Source organism: Solea solea, chromosome 1, assembly GCF_958295425.1.
Source record: "Solea solea chromosome 1, fSolSol10.1, whole genome shotgun sequence".
Classification (NCBI taxonomy): Eukaryota; Metazoa; Chordata; class Actinopteri; order Pleuronectiformes; family Soleidae; genus Solea; species Solea solea.
This window is the reverse complement of record NC_081134.1, coordinates 39,144,125-39,161,503: the sequence shown is the minus strand read 5'-3', so window position 1 is coordinate 39,161,503 and position 17,379 is coordinate 39,144,125. Positions and strand designations below refer to the sequence as shown.

Here is a 17,379-nt window from a genome sequence, read left to right as displayed (position 1 = left end):
ACATTGATAATTGTGAAATGCATCCTTTTGACCTATCTGCAGTTGGTTTTATTCGACATCCTGACATTCAACAAAGTAATACATCAGCATGAAGACTGATTTCTCTGTCACAATTCCTGGACCGGCTTTTCTAATCTTTTCTGTGTTTCCATTGACCTCAGCATGTGACCATGCTTTCAGCCCGATTTTGGCGTCTCTTCCCTTCATCTCCTGCCACTTCCCATCAGAGCCGATACAGGGCGTTGGCTGTCTTCCCTCATCACGTGTAATTTCTCTTTGGCCTGACATCACCTCCTCTAAACAGTCTCCCTTACTCTGTCTGTCAAAACTTCCATTATCTGTTGTCCCAGCAGCCCGACGTCGTCACAGCCCTCTGGCCCCATTGAGAAACAAAGAGAGAGATGTATATGGGATGTCAGCTCAGTGTGTCTCTCTGCTGACCTTTTCACATGTACGGCTGCTGGGGGGAGAGGGGGATTTACAACTCAGCTTCTTATTAGAAACAACGCCTTTATCTGCACATCCACAGGCTGTCTGCCACCTGCAATAACCTCATTTTGTCACGATAAACAAACATCAACCAAATGTTTTAAAACCCACTGAAGTCAAATATTGGACCCTAACAAATCTCTACTCCGAGTAAACCTTTTATTTTCTTAGAAAGGCAGATACAGAGAGTTTGTTATCTGTGGATGAAACCCAGCTATTTCCAATCGTTATGCTAAACTAAATCAATCCTCCATCTCACGGCTCCAGCGTGAAATTTAAATGTGACATAAGATCTTTGGGTGTATAAAATGGTTACTGCAATCCCAATTGAAGACATTGCAGGAGCATGGTTGCCAGATTGGTCATGCACAAACACATACATAACTGTGCCAAAGACTGATTTATAAACATTGAACGTATTTGGTTAAGCAACAGGTGGAGATTAAAAGTGAAAGTGTGTCTGCAATGGAAAAGTGATCATATTTTGACAAGATCTTGTTAACTTTCAAGTGACAGACTAATCAGAAGTAGTCAATTAACAAAGAGTTAGGGTAGAGTTAGGGTTATAAACACTCTAAGTACAATTTATAATCTACTGGCAATTTGTTGATTGTATGTCATTTATCAATGACATAAGTGTCATCTGATTATCTGGCGACATTATACCGAATAGACTATCAAAATAAACCGTTTGTGACACAGTATTTCAATATAACATGCTTCCTGTCATGACAAATAATGGTCATTTTATGTTTTGAAATAACACATTTAACAGGCAATCGTGAAATGTGTGTCTTCAGGAAATTGAATACAATTTCCCAAAATGAACAGATGTGTTTGGGGTTTCAGGACGGTTGCCCTTTTTGGTGGCTCGTCCTTATATCTCTCAAAATATCTAACCGAGAAAAAAAGACTTGCTTGTTTATTTATTGAGTACTTTTGATGTGTTCATGTAGGTTTCACATTAGAAACCTCACAAAATCATCTACATGCCACTGGTTTCAGTTGCTATCATCCAGACAGACCAAGCAATCGGGCTCCCCGCCTCCATCATCATTAGTAATTCACAAACAGTAAATGCCTCTCGGCATCGAACTAAGTTTGTTAGAAGAAGAAAAAAGATGTAAAAGTCAAAAACTAAGATGTGCAAAGCTGGAAGAAAAATGCAAGAATTTCTTTTTATTTCTGTCTCTTTGCAATTCATCTGCCTTAGCTCTCCCAGAGGAAGATACTGTAGATGCCTGCTGAGTCACCGCCGTGGGCCAAACTCTGCCCCGCTCACTACATTAAAGCAGAAATACTGCTGACTTTGACCCGCTGTATAGGTCCACGGAAAGCTGATTTATTAAGAGGGGAATACTTGAAGACAGGCTGAATCCATTTCACAGATATAGATTAGAATAGGACGAGAGAGAGAGGGAGCTGTTGATGAGCCGAGAAAGAAGCCTCTCAGTAAGAAAATATACTGGATCTTGAAGAATGAGAGGTCAAAGAAGATTCCTAGAAAGTACACGAAAAGAAAATCCCATCAGAATTCAAAGCTTGGTATGATACATAAATGGGAGAAAAAAGATGAAACAATGGTGCAATGGAGGATTGGCTTTTGGGCCTTTGGGTTTGAGCCAATTCGACTAAAATGTGATCTCTCACTCCTTCTGATGCAAAGTTGTATCGGCTGCAAAGTGGACAAGGTCCTTCAGTGAAGAAAGGAGCTGAAAAGGCAGCACAGGGAGTCAGGGAGGCACGGGAAGAATTCCAATCAGTCTAAGACGGAGCAACAAAGTTGAACACTTCTTAGAAAGCCTGCGACAGCAGCGTCCCGTCGGACCTGAAGGATGAGTGCAGGGAGGAAGAAATGAGCAGGATGGAAAATGGTAGGATGAGATAGGGTGGTACAAAATGTTGTCTGGAAATAACACGGTGCCCTCCTCCAGTCACTACCTCATTGACTCTGTAACCGTTTGTGAAAATTACAAAGGCTAAAACGGGAGTAATTATGTTCTGCAACAAAACATTCCTCTGTTACATTCCACAGGGGCAGAAGAGGACAGTGGAATTTCTGGGCTATAGGAATTATTATGAATTAGGTAAAAGAATAGAAAAGTCCTCAAACCACTTCAAGGGTTTTTGATAAGGAATAGAAAATGAGCCATAATTCCGCTTGTGGTCAAACGAGAAACCTGCTTCCACTGTCTCACCAAGACTTGCATGTAGACGTCATTTAAAAAAGGCCAAACAACACAAAATGACTTCTGATTACTGGGAATGTTTTGGTGCTGCGGATCATTTCTTCTTTGTCACTCAGACTGTAACTGCCTCTATATTCAAGCCCTATCCAATATCAGCATAGTCAGTCCGTGTCACTATGATGCTGAATCTCTCTTTGAACATCACAGAGAGAGCTACAGGCGAGACTTGTTGACCCTGGTATGTGGTCTCACAAATGGATACTTCAATATGAGATTTGAAAGGACAATAAATCATTTGGTCACACATATGTGTATATATATATATATATATATATATATATATATACACACACATATATATATATATACACACATATATATATATATATACACACATATATATATATATATATATACGGCCTGGATGTCTCTGGATCAAAGAGGTCTCTCAGCATCTTTGTTCCACTCGGCAGCTCGCACAGATAGACAGGGAACTTCAGTGTGGGAAGGCTGAATAATACTGTTGGGATGGGAAAAGTGCAACAACCAGAAAAACAAATTATCTGTGTGAAAAAGGAAGGGAGCTTTGGTACATTTCTAAAATACTGTGCCAAAACCATGATTTCCTCATAAAAATGCGAAGTGCCTGTATCTTTGCACGAGGCCTCTAGAATAATTTAAGTTTATTATGTTGCGGTTTAGATGTTTTGTTGTTCTAGTATTGACTATTTCCAGCATTACACTGGTTGTCAGTCGTAAAAACAAAAGGATTGAATTCATTCCTCCATTCCCTGCTGTTACTTATCCTTTGTGGCTGCAGTTACCTGATATTGACTCTGTGGTAATAGAATCAAAACTTGCAAGAGATTGCCCTCTTGTGGTCAAACTGCATAACGCAACAAGTCCAAGCAACAGCAAAGCATTGACAAATTGATTTAGTTCACTTTCATTCTGATTGGAGTGTAAATCACAGGGAGGGGGGTAATCTGAAAGACCAAGACCAAGACTGATCATGAGTGAAAAATCCAGTTAATCAGCTTACATTATCCAAGATATATGCTTACAATGACGAAGGATGTGTCAGAATAAAACTAAAATACAGAATGCAATTTAAAGACACTGTTTTGTTTTTTCTTGATGAGCAAAGTCAGTTACAGACTTTTCAATAAGATCATTTGCTCTCCCATCATCCTCCTCTTCCTCACACATACTTCAGACATAGCAAAATTAGATTGAGATGGAGCGGGAGATAAGGTGACTCTAATTATTATTATTTAATTTTTTTGTTATTGTTATTTATTTCTTTTTCTACGCACTGGTCAAAATTCCTCAGCTCCACTCTGATCACATACCCTTTATACAGTAGTATATTTTTTAGGGTATGCTACTGTATTTCTGATGTTCCTCCAAGTACCACCAAAGGAAGCTTGCGTACCACAGTGGTGGTACACGTGCCACAGTTTGAGAACCCTGGAACAGGATCCACAAAATGAATCCCATCTTCCAAAGGCAAGTAATATAGTTGTTTCGGGAAATCAAGAGATTTTAATCTATTATTTAACATTCATTGGTTTTGGTCAGGAGATGGGGGTCACTGGTCTGGGGTCACTGGCCTGGGTCACTGGCCTGGGGTCACTGTTTGTGTTGACGCTTGACCGTCTGGTTCTGTCGCGTCCTCGCGGGATCAGACGTGGCTCTGCTCGACTGTCCCAAGGCCTTGTCCCTCTTTGAGTTCAGCAGCGCAGTCTGCTTCACAAGCGTGTTCCATTTTTCCTTCATCCTCCTTAACGCGGGTTTGACGTTGTCACACTGGGCCTTGATCCTCCTCCTCTCCACCAGGAGCTTCTCTCGCTCCTGCACAACTCGCTGATGGTGCATGCGGTGAAAGTCTCGGGCTTTCTCGGCCTTCGCCAGAGTGTCGGAGGCCACAGAGGCGTCGCGTCTGTACTCGTCTCTCTCCCGCTGAGCGTTTTTCACTTTCATTTCCAGGCGCTGGATGTCAGTGTACATGTCCGGGATCACCGTGACCTGCTCCGCGTCCAGCAGCCCTTTCTGCTGCAGCTCGTTCCACTCTGTCTGGAAACAGTCAAGTGTTTCAGTCATGCCCGTCTGAAAGAGAAAGTTGCGTAAAAACACATCCACAGCTTCGGGCTGGAGGGAGATGCAGGGCGGGTCTGACGAAGCCTCGTGTCGATTGTTGGTGGACATGGCTGAAAGTGTTAAAGCCTCCTTGTTGTTAAACCTCCTCAAGGTTTAGTTCTTCTTCATTTTCCTTTGAACACCTCACCAGCGCATAGACACTTGCTTTCATGCAGAATGGTCGTGTGTCGTCATATTTCGGAGAAGAGTGTGTTGTTACCATGGAGACGATGCTTTGTGATTACCATGGAGATGGCCTTTTGTGTTGTTTTTAATCAGTCATCAATAATGTTTTCATTATTTTCATTCAATCATTATTATTTCCTTTTGTTGAAAGTATTTATTATTTATGCATTATAGTGTAACTCAAGTTTTGGAGCAGGCCCAGCCACTACACAATAGTGAGTGCTCTGCTACTGTTCTGGTACTTTATACTCAAATTAATGTGTATTCCACTTTGAGTAAAAGTCTAATGTTGTTTCGCCTTTCTCACTCTATTCTGTGGTTATATCAGTTAATTCTGTTCAATAAATTAAGTTTTCCCCTCACAATGTGTCTGCCTGTGACAGCAATGATGATGATGATGATGATGAAGGATTTAAGCCTGGTTCTCTGAAACATGAACAGGGTATCAACAAGATATATAAAAAGATATCTTGAACTTGAATTATGACTAGTCATAATGACGTTGTAGATATCTATAATGACAATTCGTCATTATTTATTCTATTCACGTGTTTGGGGTTTGGGTTTGTCACCGTAATAATGACGTCACATATATCTACAACTACAATTCGTACAAGTCACATTACATCAAAATGACTACCAGTCAAAATTACGTCACATACATATGTAATGGTAATTCCAGATATTCAAACTTGGCGAATAAAAGTCTTCATAAAACCGGAAATCTTCATTTGACCGGTGTTACCGCGGTGATCTCAACGCGAGATTTCACCAGTTCACGTCTGCCCCAGCGTTCCTTCCGTCATCAAACAAACATGGCGGACTACCGAGAGGCGCCCTTGGCCACTCGGCCAAAAACACTGGATCCTAATGAGTATTTCAACATTTCGCCGGAGCACAGACGCGTTGAACAAGAAAGGGCAGCAATTCGAGCGAATCTGAAGAGACAGTACCAGACGCAGCTCAATAACCCGCTCAGACGAGAGCTCATTGTAAGTGGGTGTCTGCTAGCTAGCACTGTTACCCTTGAACAGGACTCGGGCTGTTTGTTGGGATGCTAATAACTGCAGCTCGTCGTGGGGGACACAGCAGTCACAGTGTCCACGTTTATCAGTCCGTACTTTTGGAATAATGTGCGACGATATTTGCGGACATGGCGCTAATTCGTTATTTAAGCTTATGAGCAAACGCTAGTCTGCTCGAGCACGCTAAATGCTGCTCCAGAATCCACAGAGCAACAGTAAATACTAGTGGACCATACACACGGTTGGAACATGTGCGATATTATATATATGTATATGTGTGTATATATATATATATAAAGTAAATACTGATCCCACCAATCCCTGTGAGTTACTCACATACCTTCTTTCAGACCGACTAGGTGGCTTGCACCTGTACAACTGCAATTAGCGTCTCACTGCTGTCTGCAGCGTCTCACTCACGTGACATTGGCTGTATAATTTATTATTTTGTATGTTGGTATATTGGCATCAACACTAAACACTTGTTAAACCAGTCAAATGTATCGTTTACTTAATTTAATTATTTGTTTCTGCATGTTTCTGTCTGTCATATCTAGACAGAAGCCTGTACAGTTATGACGTGTTAGTCACTTTGAGGAAAAATACACATCCTGTTTTATTATCCAGTCATTTTAATGTGTTGTATTGTTTGTGTAAATTGGTATAAATAGTGGTTTTACCATGACCTGTTTTACTCCTATAAAGGTACATCATTGAACCTTTATTGCACTGTTTTGTCGATACAGGAAGACCCTGCGCTGACACGTTGGGTTTATGCACGCACCAACCCGTACCCACATTTCAGGCCAACATTCAAGACATCTCTGTTGGGTATTTTGTTTGGTGTTGCCCCACTCTTTGGCCTCTACTACATCTTCAAGACAGACAGGGTATGGTGACACAAGCTGCAGTGAAATGTCAAAATTATCAACGTGTTTATTGAATGACAAGTTTCACCTGTGCCTTCTTGAGCTACAGGTTTTAATGACTACACTCTTTGTTGTTGTCTACGACAGATATATTGGCAAATGTTAATGTTTGCACTTCAGTAATCTCAGGGCACCACTAGCTTTGTTGTTTTTATGTCAAATTATGTGATGTGACTGAAAGGTGGTCTTACTTATTAGCAATCTGTCAATAAGTTTAACTCAAATAACATGTGAATGTAATGCTCAAGCATGTCTTGAATACACAGCAGATATTTTTGCCCTGAAATTGTTGTACAAATATAGGTTTTACCAGTAACAGTAATCAATATAAATAAATATATATATATATATATATAACACAATACATGTCTAAAATATGATACTGTAACTTGGAGGGCATCTCAGGTATGAGAACATTTTTTTTGTTGTGGATAAGAGACTCGTTATTTCCTTGTAGGTGAATAGTTGATCTGGTTGACTTTTTTTGTCCCTGCTCCATTCATGATAAAAATGCTGCCTGCTTTCATTTTCCTCCCCATTGTCATGGAGATTCACCCTCGCCAGTAGAAATTCAAGCAAGAATCTGGTCCAATTGTCACGATAATCATGTTCACTTCTGTCTCTCTGCTGCGAGGGGGGGGTAGACTGCTCAAAAGTCCTTAAATGCTCACTCATAAAACATGTGGTTGAGAAAATGTCCAGAAGGTGAAAAGGGTGAAGATGATATGACTTTGTTGCTATGGAAACTGCACTAACCTGTCATCTGTTTGTTGTCTGTTTCACAGAATCGGAAGGAGGAGCAGATTAAGGCTGGAACCCTCCAACGCAGGTTCAGTCTGGCAACATGAGCTGCGATGTATAAAGACCTCCTGTGTGTTCTAGCGATGATGTCGGTGTGTGAAGTTATTAATAACAAAATTAAAATATATTGTCAATATTAACTGTGTGTTTTTTATTATTATTATTGAGGTGAAAGTGTGAGTGAGAGAAAAGGTTGCGAATGTGTGCGACATTTTCAAATTCATCATGCTGGATAAAGTTTCATTAGAGACAAAGATGTAACTGATCAAGTTATTTGACTTTCTTGTTTATGCTTCTTGTCCTAACTGGTAATTACAGATACATTTTACAGCTGTATATTTATAATGTATGCTTTAGATCAAGTACACCATAAATATGAAATAGTTAAAAAATACAGTTTTGAGTCAGATTTATTATAAAGATGATACTAATGAATACCATATGACCAAAACCCATTCATGTATTAAAGTGAAAGGCCTTTTTTGTTTTTAATTTCTCAAAATTAAGTATTTTTATCTCTTAACTGTCGAACAATGACAAAACATGTTCAGGATGATTGGCTCATACAGACTAGCTGTCATTTTATTCACCAGTATAAGAGTATTATATGAGATTAATATAAGATTAACATTGTTGTCCAATGCCATTCATATTTGGTGAAGAATAAATGTCTAAATTGTAGGATATGTTTTCAATTAATAAACCAGATCAAATAAGTCAAGAAAAGGAAAGTTCTCCAAAATTGCATAGTAATATCAAAGAGTGAAATCAGGACCTTTATTTTGGTTTGACGTTTGAATATGGTCGACAGGTCTGCTGAGTTACCTGGTCTACTTCTTACTGGGCTTCCAGTTAGGATTAAAGTGGCTGCGGAGAGGTTCCCAGCATTGATAGTAGGTCTTGTCAAGCCTCTGACATGTCTGTAAACCCCACTTGGTCACTGCCATACTGAAGGATGACTCGAACATAAATGCCTGAATGATAGAAAAAAACACGTAAACGCGTAATCTCACACGCAGATTCCACAGAAAAACATTAATTGTGATAAAATGTCATCTTTTTTTTGTACCATGGTGCCCTCAGCCACCCTCTCAGGTTTCAGCTCAGCAGTGCTGTTCTTCTCAAAGCATTCGAAATCAGGGCCATGTGGCGTCATAATGCTGTGGAGGCTGCCCCCTCCAGGCTGGAAACCCTCCTCTTTGGCCTCGTAGTGGCCTTTGATCAGACCCATGAATTCACTCATGCAGTTACCTGTCGGTTACAACAGGGAGAAGCTGTGACGTGGTGCCGTGTTGGGGGAAGTGTGTTGAACAAGGAGCAAGCTGTAACACTCATTTCCACCAGATGTCCTTACAGATCTGTGGTAAACCCTGACAAAGGCACTGTGACGGGGCTTCAGCAGTTTTCCATCTTTACACCGCCCCATGTAAACAGACATATTAGCTTATGGCTGATTTCTTTCATTTAGAAATGAACCATTATTGGCAAAGACATTTTTAAATTCAATCACATCTTGGGTCTCATAATTATTACTTAAAGCCACTTTTCACTTGTGTTGTGCACGTGTGGTTCTTACGGTGATAGTATGGTGGACGGAAGGTGTGGTCAGCCACGCCCCACCGCGGGGGGAAGATGACAAAGTCGGCAACGGCCACACCAGGTCGTGTGGATTTGGCAGTCAGCACGGTAAAAATGGACGGATCCTAAGATGATCAAGAGATCAAATGAGTTACATGTTATATGCAGCTTTCAGGTCGGGGTTAAATGAACCCAACTTTTCTGAAAAGGCAACGTTAAAAAGTGTGAATGTGTCCTTCAGCGTGACTCTCACCGCATGGTCGAATGCCACACAGTTGATAACCATGAAGTTCTTCAGGTTGTATTTGTACGGTGTGTAATTCCCGTGCCAGGCAACCACGTTGAAAGGAGAAAAATCCTATATATACAGAGAGAACAAAGCAAATAAGACGAGCCGACCAAAGCAACCAACACAAAGGACTTAAAATTGAGATTTTCTCGGGGAAAGGGGAACAATGAATAATTTCTTTGTAATCTTAAATTCCCCAAGATTTCTCCTTGACATAAAGACGGATAAAAAAAGGTTTATAATGACAAGGGTTGATTGTGAAAGAAGGTTTGCTTCTTTCTTTCTGTCGTGCTGTCTTTCTTCTCTTTCATTCCCCCTGTTCTTTCTTATACAAGGCTCCAGTTATTATGGGGTAATTGGCCACACAATCAAACTTTACCAAACTTTGATGCTTGCAGACGCACAGTTATTGGGGAGAGCAGCCGCAACAGTGAGTGCAGGGATATTTCTTTATCTTGATTGTTAAAACCAGAGCAATTTTGTATAGTTTCTCTGTTCTGATAATGTCACTACGAAAAAGACATTCAACAGGAGCTCTGAAATCAATACAGTTCATTATAACTCAAGCTGCCTCCTGAGTGACCTCTATGCCCCTCACACACACACACACACACACACTCAAGTACACAAAAACAAGCCAATGCACGCAAAAAGCACATATTTATACATAAGTAAATTCACACATAACTCATAAACACCAAATCTCACATACACACACTCACTTTACAGGATTTAAATATAAAAGAAGGCCTTTGGGGAACCCAGTGCGGGCAATTTCTTTTACATTCATTTATGGTAACTCCACCACATTCGATTAAAATGAAGGGGAAAATGGAGGAGAGCGAGCACTTGCACACACATGCACAAAAAAAACCCACAAACATATTGGCCCAGTCAAGCAAATAATAAGTTAATTTGAGCAATTTTAGTTCACTGCAGGGGAAAAAACCAGCAGGAGCAGGCGGGAGCGGCAGCCGCACCATCTTCCCAGAGATGAGGCTCGCGTCCCCCCCACCCACCTTATTTTCATACTCCTGTGGCCTCACCCCACAGGCTCGGGGAAGGGTGGACACCAGAGGAAAAAGTGGGTCAGGTGTGACCCTCTGCGACGGCCTTTAACCTGCAGCACGCGGCGGCGCAGAAGCTCACGCGGAGGCAACGAGAGAGATGAAAACGGTTTGTTTTGCGACAACAGAGACAGTATCTCACCTCTGTGTACTTCTGTCATCCTCCCTCCTCCCTGTTTCAGTTTAAAAAAATAATAATGTGTCGATTCAATTATGTGTGGCTAACAGAACATTTTTAGAGAGGGGAGGGGAGATCAGTGGAGAACGGTGAAATTAATGCTTAACTTGTGAAAGGTTTCCCCCCCCCCCCGACAAAGCAAAGCCTCGCAGGTACACTGTCTGCGTCTCCAGAACGCCTTAACTAATTATGAGTGATTAAGACTCATTAGGGAGTTGAGGCGGAAACCCGCTGAATGGATTACGGCTCACACTTGTATATTAAATCATCAGGGATGGCAGTTCCATCGCAGGAGCGGCTAATGGATCATATGCTTCACTTGGGCAGTTTCCTGTTAGTCAGGGGTTTGGTGGTGTTTACTGAGGCAGACACAGACCTAAATAGGGTAAATAGGCCAAATACGCCAATTACGTGTGGGCCCCTGTCATACAGTGCCTGTGTACATGTGAGTGTAATGACACGCATGGAATTGAAATATCACAAAAGAATAAATAAAGGAAAAAACACCTGTTGGCAGGCAAAGAGCTTCCCTTGGTACTTGTTGATGACGGTGTAACCTGTAGGCACTGTGCGGTCCTCATAGCAAGCGACTGGACACAGGAAATCTCTCGGGTTGGCCAAACCGTTGGCTCCTGCCAATAATGCACACATCATTATTTAAAAAAAAAACACACACACACACACAAAACTTACACAAAAGGATTTGTTGACACTCAAATTCAACGTGTCTCTCGTCATGTGATGGAACACTTGATTATGTGCTAGGCTGGGCGTGATGGAACGGTGTCTTTCAGGCGGAAAAAAGCAAAATGTGCGGGTTGATTAGTGTTATGATTAAACATTCTGGTGGGCCCAACTTAAATAGGGCCACAGCACTCTCAAAGGTCAAATCTGGCTTCATTTTTTAAAAATGTGGGAGAGACCACAGACACAGCAAACTTTGTAACCGATGTTCAATGTTTTTAATCCAGACTAGGTGATCCAGTCCAAGCACAGGACCACACACTCAGATGATTTCAGGGAGGAGATTCCAAGGATTTGGGATCTCACAGAAACTCGCGTGATTTAACGTGACTTCAGTTGTCAGAAGGGTCAGTTTGGGACAAATAACTGGCCAGTTATCCTCTAGTGTGGAACAGGCTTAACGTGTCACATTTAGCCGGATTTATGACAGACATTAAATATACTACCTATAAATATGTTTGTATAAGTATATACTTGGTGTTTTTAGTTTTTAAAATAACCTTTCATATGTACTTTAGGTCAGAGCCTTGTTTTGCATCATCTTGCGCAGCCAAGTTTCAACACCGGGCCGAATAGACAAACTAGTCCGAGCATGTAATGAATCTTCTAAAGTGGAAGCTTACTACATTAACAAAGAACACAAACATACTTATGACTAGTATTTTCTATTTCTGCCAATAACCCTCCGAAATGTGACACACTGAACCTTTAATTTTGGGAATGATAGGTCTAACACTGTCCACAGACACACTTTATGTTCTGTTGCAGACAGTTGACTGTGGTCACTGGTTTAATTTATATACTAGTGTATTAACATGATAATAAAAGTCAAAAAGTAACGTAAAGGTCTTTAGTTTTGCAGGAAATTTAATCATAAGACAAATAAAAGATGCATATATCATTTGTTATACAACATATTAACATGTTTTAGTTCGGACATGGACTTGGCTTCAGTCTTTGGCTGAGATAAGAGATTCAGAGATGTTGTACGATGACCACAAACCACACAAAAGATACACACCTATGGGTCCCAGGTCAGGAATTTCAAAGTGGCATCCATACACCTCCAGAATATAACCTCTGGTTGCTCCAAACACATCCACACTGAAGCGCATCCCTTGCTGGAGGAAATAAAGGAGAATAGGTGAATTATTTTCTCTTGTGTCACATATGCATTCAAGTATCTATGAGCAATGCCCGTAATAAAGGTGGATAATCTTTATAATATTTTTAAATTTTTCCAATATTTTGTTCTTATAGATTTTGTACATCTTCATTTCATCTATTCAAAAGTTACAGAAGGAAGTGGTTTAGAGGATTTTGACCCTTCTTACATCCTTACTGTCACAATTATATCTTACCTTATTATTCATCCCTACTATAAGACATTTGTAATAATAATGACAATAAAAGGTTGGTTTTTTTGCATGTTACTGGGATGTAATAATATGAGTAGCATTAGTGTTTAATATACAGTATATTTATATTGGTTATTGACTTTGTGTGTTTTATTGGTTTAACATTCTGTTTTTATTGGATTTTTTTATATTGCTTTTAGTCTGTTTCGTGTATTTATGTGATGTCCAGCACTTTGGTCAACTCTTTTAAATGTAAAATTTGGATTATATGGTAGAGGGTCTGATTTGTCTGTATGTCTTGATTTAAAATTTAATTGAATTCTTATTTATTTTTAAAGTCAAATTGGCAAAAAAAAAAAAATCAAACCATACCCAAGTATAGAAAGTGAGGTGGTGGGAGCAGGAAAAAAAAAATGTCTTGACTTCCAAGAAAAATAAGGAGATGGAAATAAACAGTGTTCACCTGGATGACACAGATCTCGTTCGGCTCCACCATCATCTTCCCAAACTCTGTAGTGATCAAGATCTCACCCTGCTGGGGAACTAGAGAGACAAACAGACGGAGAAAAAGAAAATGTGAGGCAGGAGACGGACGGCGGAGGATTGAGCTATCATTGTTCTTGAGATAACTGACAGTGAAAACATCAACAGCATTTTTCCTCACCAATCAGAAAGTCTCCATCTGAGTTGTTGAAGCACCTGGAACAGGAACAAAATTGAAGCACAGGGTTTATTTTTTATTATTATTTTTTTTTTTGCCTCTTGAAAACACATATTTGTTACAGGACGGACGACATTTGCACACAAATACACACTCACCTGTCCACCATGGACGTGTTGCACGTGTAGATGTGGATGCCGATGCCGTTGCGAGATTTGGAATCACCGGCACCACAGAGCGTGTGCAGACCCTGCCGCATACAATTCAATTCATTCAATTCATCTTTATTTATCAGGGACAATGCAGTGAGACGTAGTGGACATAAAGTACATCTGATGTCCCTGGCTGGGCTTTTCAGAAAAAAGTATAACATGTACAGTAAAAATGACAATAATATAAGTAATCACACCAACAAATTAGACTTATTTCTCATCTTTCTAATACAAAGTAAAAATGAACACACACTCATACACTTCATAACAGACAGACCTTATTGAGACTGCATATTAAAAGTGGGGGCAATCTTGTTCTTGACCTTTACAGGGAAAGTTTTTAAATCTTTTATCGGTTTTATTTCATTAGAAATCAGATATATGTATATATGTGTATATATATATATATATATATATATATATATATATTTATATAACTTACAGCCACAAAGTCCACTTTCTTCTCTGTTGGTTTGGCAATAGTGAATGGAAGCCACCGCAGCTGGAAGACAAAACATCAGGGTCAGATTCTGTACATTTACAGTAACTACAGCCAATTAGGAGATAAGCATCATAAAGAGTTTTAGGTTCTTTATTTATATTAAAGGTAGGTTTTCTTGTCCAGATAGAATAGAAGCTTCATTCTTAAAAGCTACCTGGTTTGGATCAGGCTCCACCTCGTTCCAGTTCTCCGACAAATTCCCACATGGCACTGCGGCAAAAGGCTTATGTTTGACAGACGGGAGGATTCGGTACAACCAGCTGGAGAAAAGAGACCAGGATCAGTATTGACTTGTTGGTAGTGTGGTGTATCCAGGCTGGATTTCACATCAGGGAGCAGGATACCTCCTCTTATTGGCTGGTCGTGGGCAGGTGAAGGCAGAGCCAGAGAGCTGCTCAGCGTAGAGGCCATAGGGACAAACCTGAGGACTGTTCTGTAGACGGGAGAAGAAAGTCTGTTCAGACGTGATCTTGATGTTAAATACAACAGTGTCTGCAGGTCCATTTAAAGCTACAGCTTCAAACAAACTGAAAGGAAAGTTTAGCACACCAGCCCAGAGGGCATTCATGCATTTTGGGCTTGTGTGGGCTTTTTCATTACACACGGGTGGTTAGTAAAATAATGAGAAATGTAACTTAGAGCTGACTTCAGGCCTCTGAGGGTTAGATTTTCAAATGATTCCTGTGAAACACATTAGTATTATGTTATTAATTGAACCACACAATCAGTGTTTTGTGTTTATGTGTTTGCGAGCTACCTGTCCCTCGGGTAATGATCCGGGACAGCGAGGGTCTTCGGAGGAGAACTCGTTCCCAAACCCGCTCAGGTACTGGAACAGACAAACAGTCAAGGCAAAGTGAATGTGGAAAAATTAAAAAAGAAACACATCACGCAGCTTCATTGTGATGCAGGATAAATGTGTTCATGCTGGTTATAATTAAATCTTGAAGGCTTGTCATTAAGGCTTGTCTTTTGGTTAATTGTTGTCATATTGATTCACATTAGATCTATGATCAAACAAACTGCAGTTATGCCAAATTTCCCCCCTTGCAGTCATCCATTATTTTTTGAGCTATTGTATTTTGAAAAACAGAGTAATTACACAAACACCCTCCACGGTAGAATTATGGTCAATTCTTCAATGATATGACTGGATGATTCTTTCACAATCTCCTTGGATGGCACCGATCACCAAGCCTCCAGTATCTGCCCTGCACCGGTCAACAACATGGACTTGGCAGATGGTAAAGAAATCTTGCTGAGTCACAGTTAGTGTGCAGAAAGCTGCACTCACAGGCAGGAATGGTTTCCATATGTGCGTGTCCCGTGTGTCAAAACATGCAGGAAGCACCAGTGTTTCTCTCTTGTAAGAGAATAGTGTGTAAAGTAAGATTTTCTTCAATTTGCACCATTTAACTGCTGTTACAGCAAATAAAAAATGCAGCATAGGTTTATCATGACATCATATCATAACAGGTCAGTAGTAAAAACACACTGGAGTAAATGTTTTTGAAGGTGTGAAGCATTATGAGGTAGAAATGTGTTCACAAGTTGTTTTGGAAAGAAACTTTACTCCTGAAATAAGTTTGTGCTGTTTCTGGTTTTTTTTGGTTTTTTTTAAAGGCATCTCAGTCCACATCTGGGCAGCTGCGGAATGCAGCGCTCTGATTGGTCCGGCTGCACGCCTCCCTCCTCTCAGCTCAGCTGGTTTGCTTCTGTTAAAGTTAAGAACTTTTATACATGGTTTACCTTTTTTTTGACAAACACGTTCTACTTTATTTTCCAAATGACATGGAAACACGTGCCGTTTGCATGTCTCATGCTTTCCAGAGTATTCTGAATCTTAGTTTGTCAGATATTTAGTTTATCTAGTAAGTTCTGGTGAATAAACGCTTTAAAAAGTAGAGCTGTAAACAAATGCTGCCTTACCTTGAGTCCAGCCATTGTTGCGTCTGTTAAATTTAAATTCCCCCCGGCAGCTGTTTAAAGTAATTTGTGCCTATGATGTGACTCTTACGACATTCAAAGTTCACTGCAGAAAGAGTGTGTGCCGGTGAGTGAAGTGAGTGAAAAAAGGGGGTTGGATTTATACTCTTTCCTCTGCATGGTTTCAATTAAGCATTGACAGGCTCTGTGACGCAGCAGCGGGGCATCTTGCAAAGGGGAAAGGGCACCTTTCTGGTCAAAATGTGTGCAAACATGGTCCACTGTCACCGCCAAGATAAACAAGAACGAAGGCGACTGAAGGTTTGGGTGCAACACAGGTAACACGGACACTGGGAAAATAGACTTTACATAGCGAATTTATTTTAAAGGCAAACGTTTCTGAGGTTTTACAGACAACTGAATGAATAAATACAAATATTCTACATGATAAGGTTTGGTTATATTAGGTTTAGGTTGTCTTTGGTTCCACATAAAAAAAACACAACAATTTAACTGCACTGTACAAGATTTGTGGCAGACATTATTTTTTATTTTTTTAGTCTGTGGAATTAATGCACAACCACTTCATTTTGTCACTCGTAATTACTTTTACTGTTCCTTCGTTGTTGTTTGGCTTCTCTTAAAGGGATAGTTTAGTTTTAATCTGACGGCTAAGAAAGCCATTTGTGAACTACTCACTCCGCCACACCAAAGTCCATAGAGAAACACATTTTTAGCTCATAGGAACATGGCAGCTGCTGATCTAACCCTGCCACATTTGCTAAGTTTATGTCACTGGGGGAAATCCAAACAAAGGATTTCAGACACTAAAATCACAAAATATCACATTTGAACTTACTGACGTATTCATGAGTAAAGATTAACAATTCCTTTGCGTCATTGTGTAACATTACTGATTATCTTTATGGACTTTGGTGCAGGAGAGTCTGCGTTTTACGAACTGTAGTTCCCACTGAGTATCCCACACGGCACTCACTCGCATGCAGGATTCAGCGTTGATACTGTGTCGATACCTCACACAAAAAGCATTTCAAAACCCCAGAGCTATCCCTTTAAAAGCTGCACAATCCACGTAGCAACCTCCA

At 40.3% G+C, this 17,379-nt stretch overlaps 3 protein-coding genes across 3 annotated transcripts; 1 reads left to right on the top strand and 2 right to left on the bottom strand.

The window, feature by feature from the left end:
- Positions 1–4,180: 4,180 nt before the first annotated feature.
- LOC131468174 (sperm-associated antigen 16 protein-like) lies at positions 4,181–4,945 on the bottom strand. Its single transcript, XM_058642165.1, has one exon. The coding sequence runs from the start codon at positions 4,884–4,886 to the stop codon at positions 4,311–4,313; it is 576 nt and encodes a 191-aa protein (XP_058498148.1). The 5' UTR covers positions 4,887–4,945; the 3' UTR covers positions 4,181–4,310.
- Positions 4,946–5,785: 840 nt separating this feature from the next.
- Positions 5,786–7,898, top strand: ndufb4 (NADH:ubiquinone oxidoreductase subunit B4). The gene is made up of 3 exons (XM_058650445.1): positions 5,786–5,995; positions 6,775–6,918; positions 7,743–7,898. The coding sequence occupies exons 1-3, from the start codon at positions 5,819–5,821 to the stop codon at positions 7,803–7,805; spliced, it is 384 nt and encodes a 127-aa protein (XP_058506428.1). The 5' UTR covers positions 5,786–5,818; the 3' UTR covers positions 7,806–7,898.
- A 623-nt stretch (positions 7,899–8,521) lies between these two features.
- hgd (homogentisate 1,2-dioxygenase) lies at positions 8,522–16,393 on the bottom strand. The gene is made up of 14 exons (XM_058650433.1): positions 16,277–16,393; positions 15,105–15,176; positions 14,692–14,780; positions 14,502–14,607; positions 14,288–14,347; positions 13,792–13,883; positions 13,637–13,671; positions 13,436–13,515; positions 12,636–12,735; positions 11,378–11,502; positions 9,590–9,694; positions 9,335–9,461; positions 8,828–9,009; positions 8,522–8,732 (listed from the first exon to the last, which is right to left on the bottom strand). Exons 1-14 carry the CDS (start codon positions 16,289–16,291, stop codon positions 8,589–8,591), a joined length of 1,332 nt encoding a protein of 443 aa, XP_058506416.1. The 5' UTR covers positions 16,292–16,393; the 3' UTR covers positions 8,522–8,588.
- Between the last annotated feature and the right edge of the window lie 986 nt (positions 16,394–17,379).

Coding starts and splice junctions, on each gene's coding strand:
- LOC131468174 (XM_058642165.1), bottom strand. CDS start 4,886: ATGTCCACCAACAATCGACACGAGGCTTCGTCAGACCCGCCCTGCATC.
- ndufb4 (XM_058650445.1), top strand. CDS start 5,819: ATGGCGGACTACCGAGAGGCGCCCTTGGCCACTCGGCCAAAAACACTG. Junction 5,996..6,774: donor CGCTCAGACGAGAGCTCATT/GTAAGTGGGTGT, acceptor TTGTCGATACAG/GAAGACCCTGCGCTGACACG. Junction 6,919..7,742: donor ACATCTTCAAGACAGACAGG/GTATGGTGACAC, acceptor TCTGTTTCACAG/AATCGGAAGGAGGAGCAGAT.
- hgd (XM_058650433.1), bottom strand. Junction 14,608..14,691: donor CGACCAGCCAATAAGAGGAG/GTATCCTGCTCC, acceptor TCTTTTCTCCAG/CTGGTTGTACCGAATCCTCC. Junction 9,695..11,377: donor AGCTCTTTGCCTGCCAACAG/GTGTTTTTTCCT, acceptor CTGTATATATAG/GATTTTTCTCCTTTCAACGT.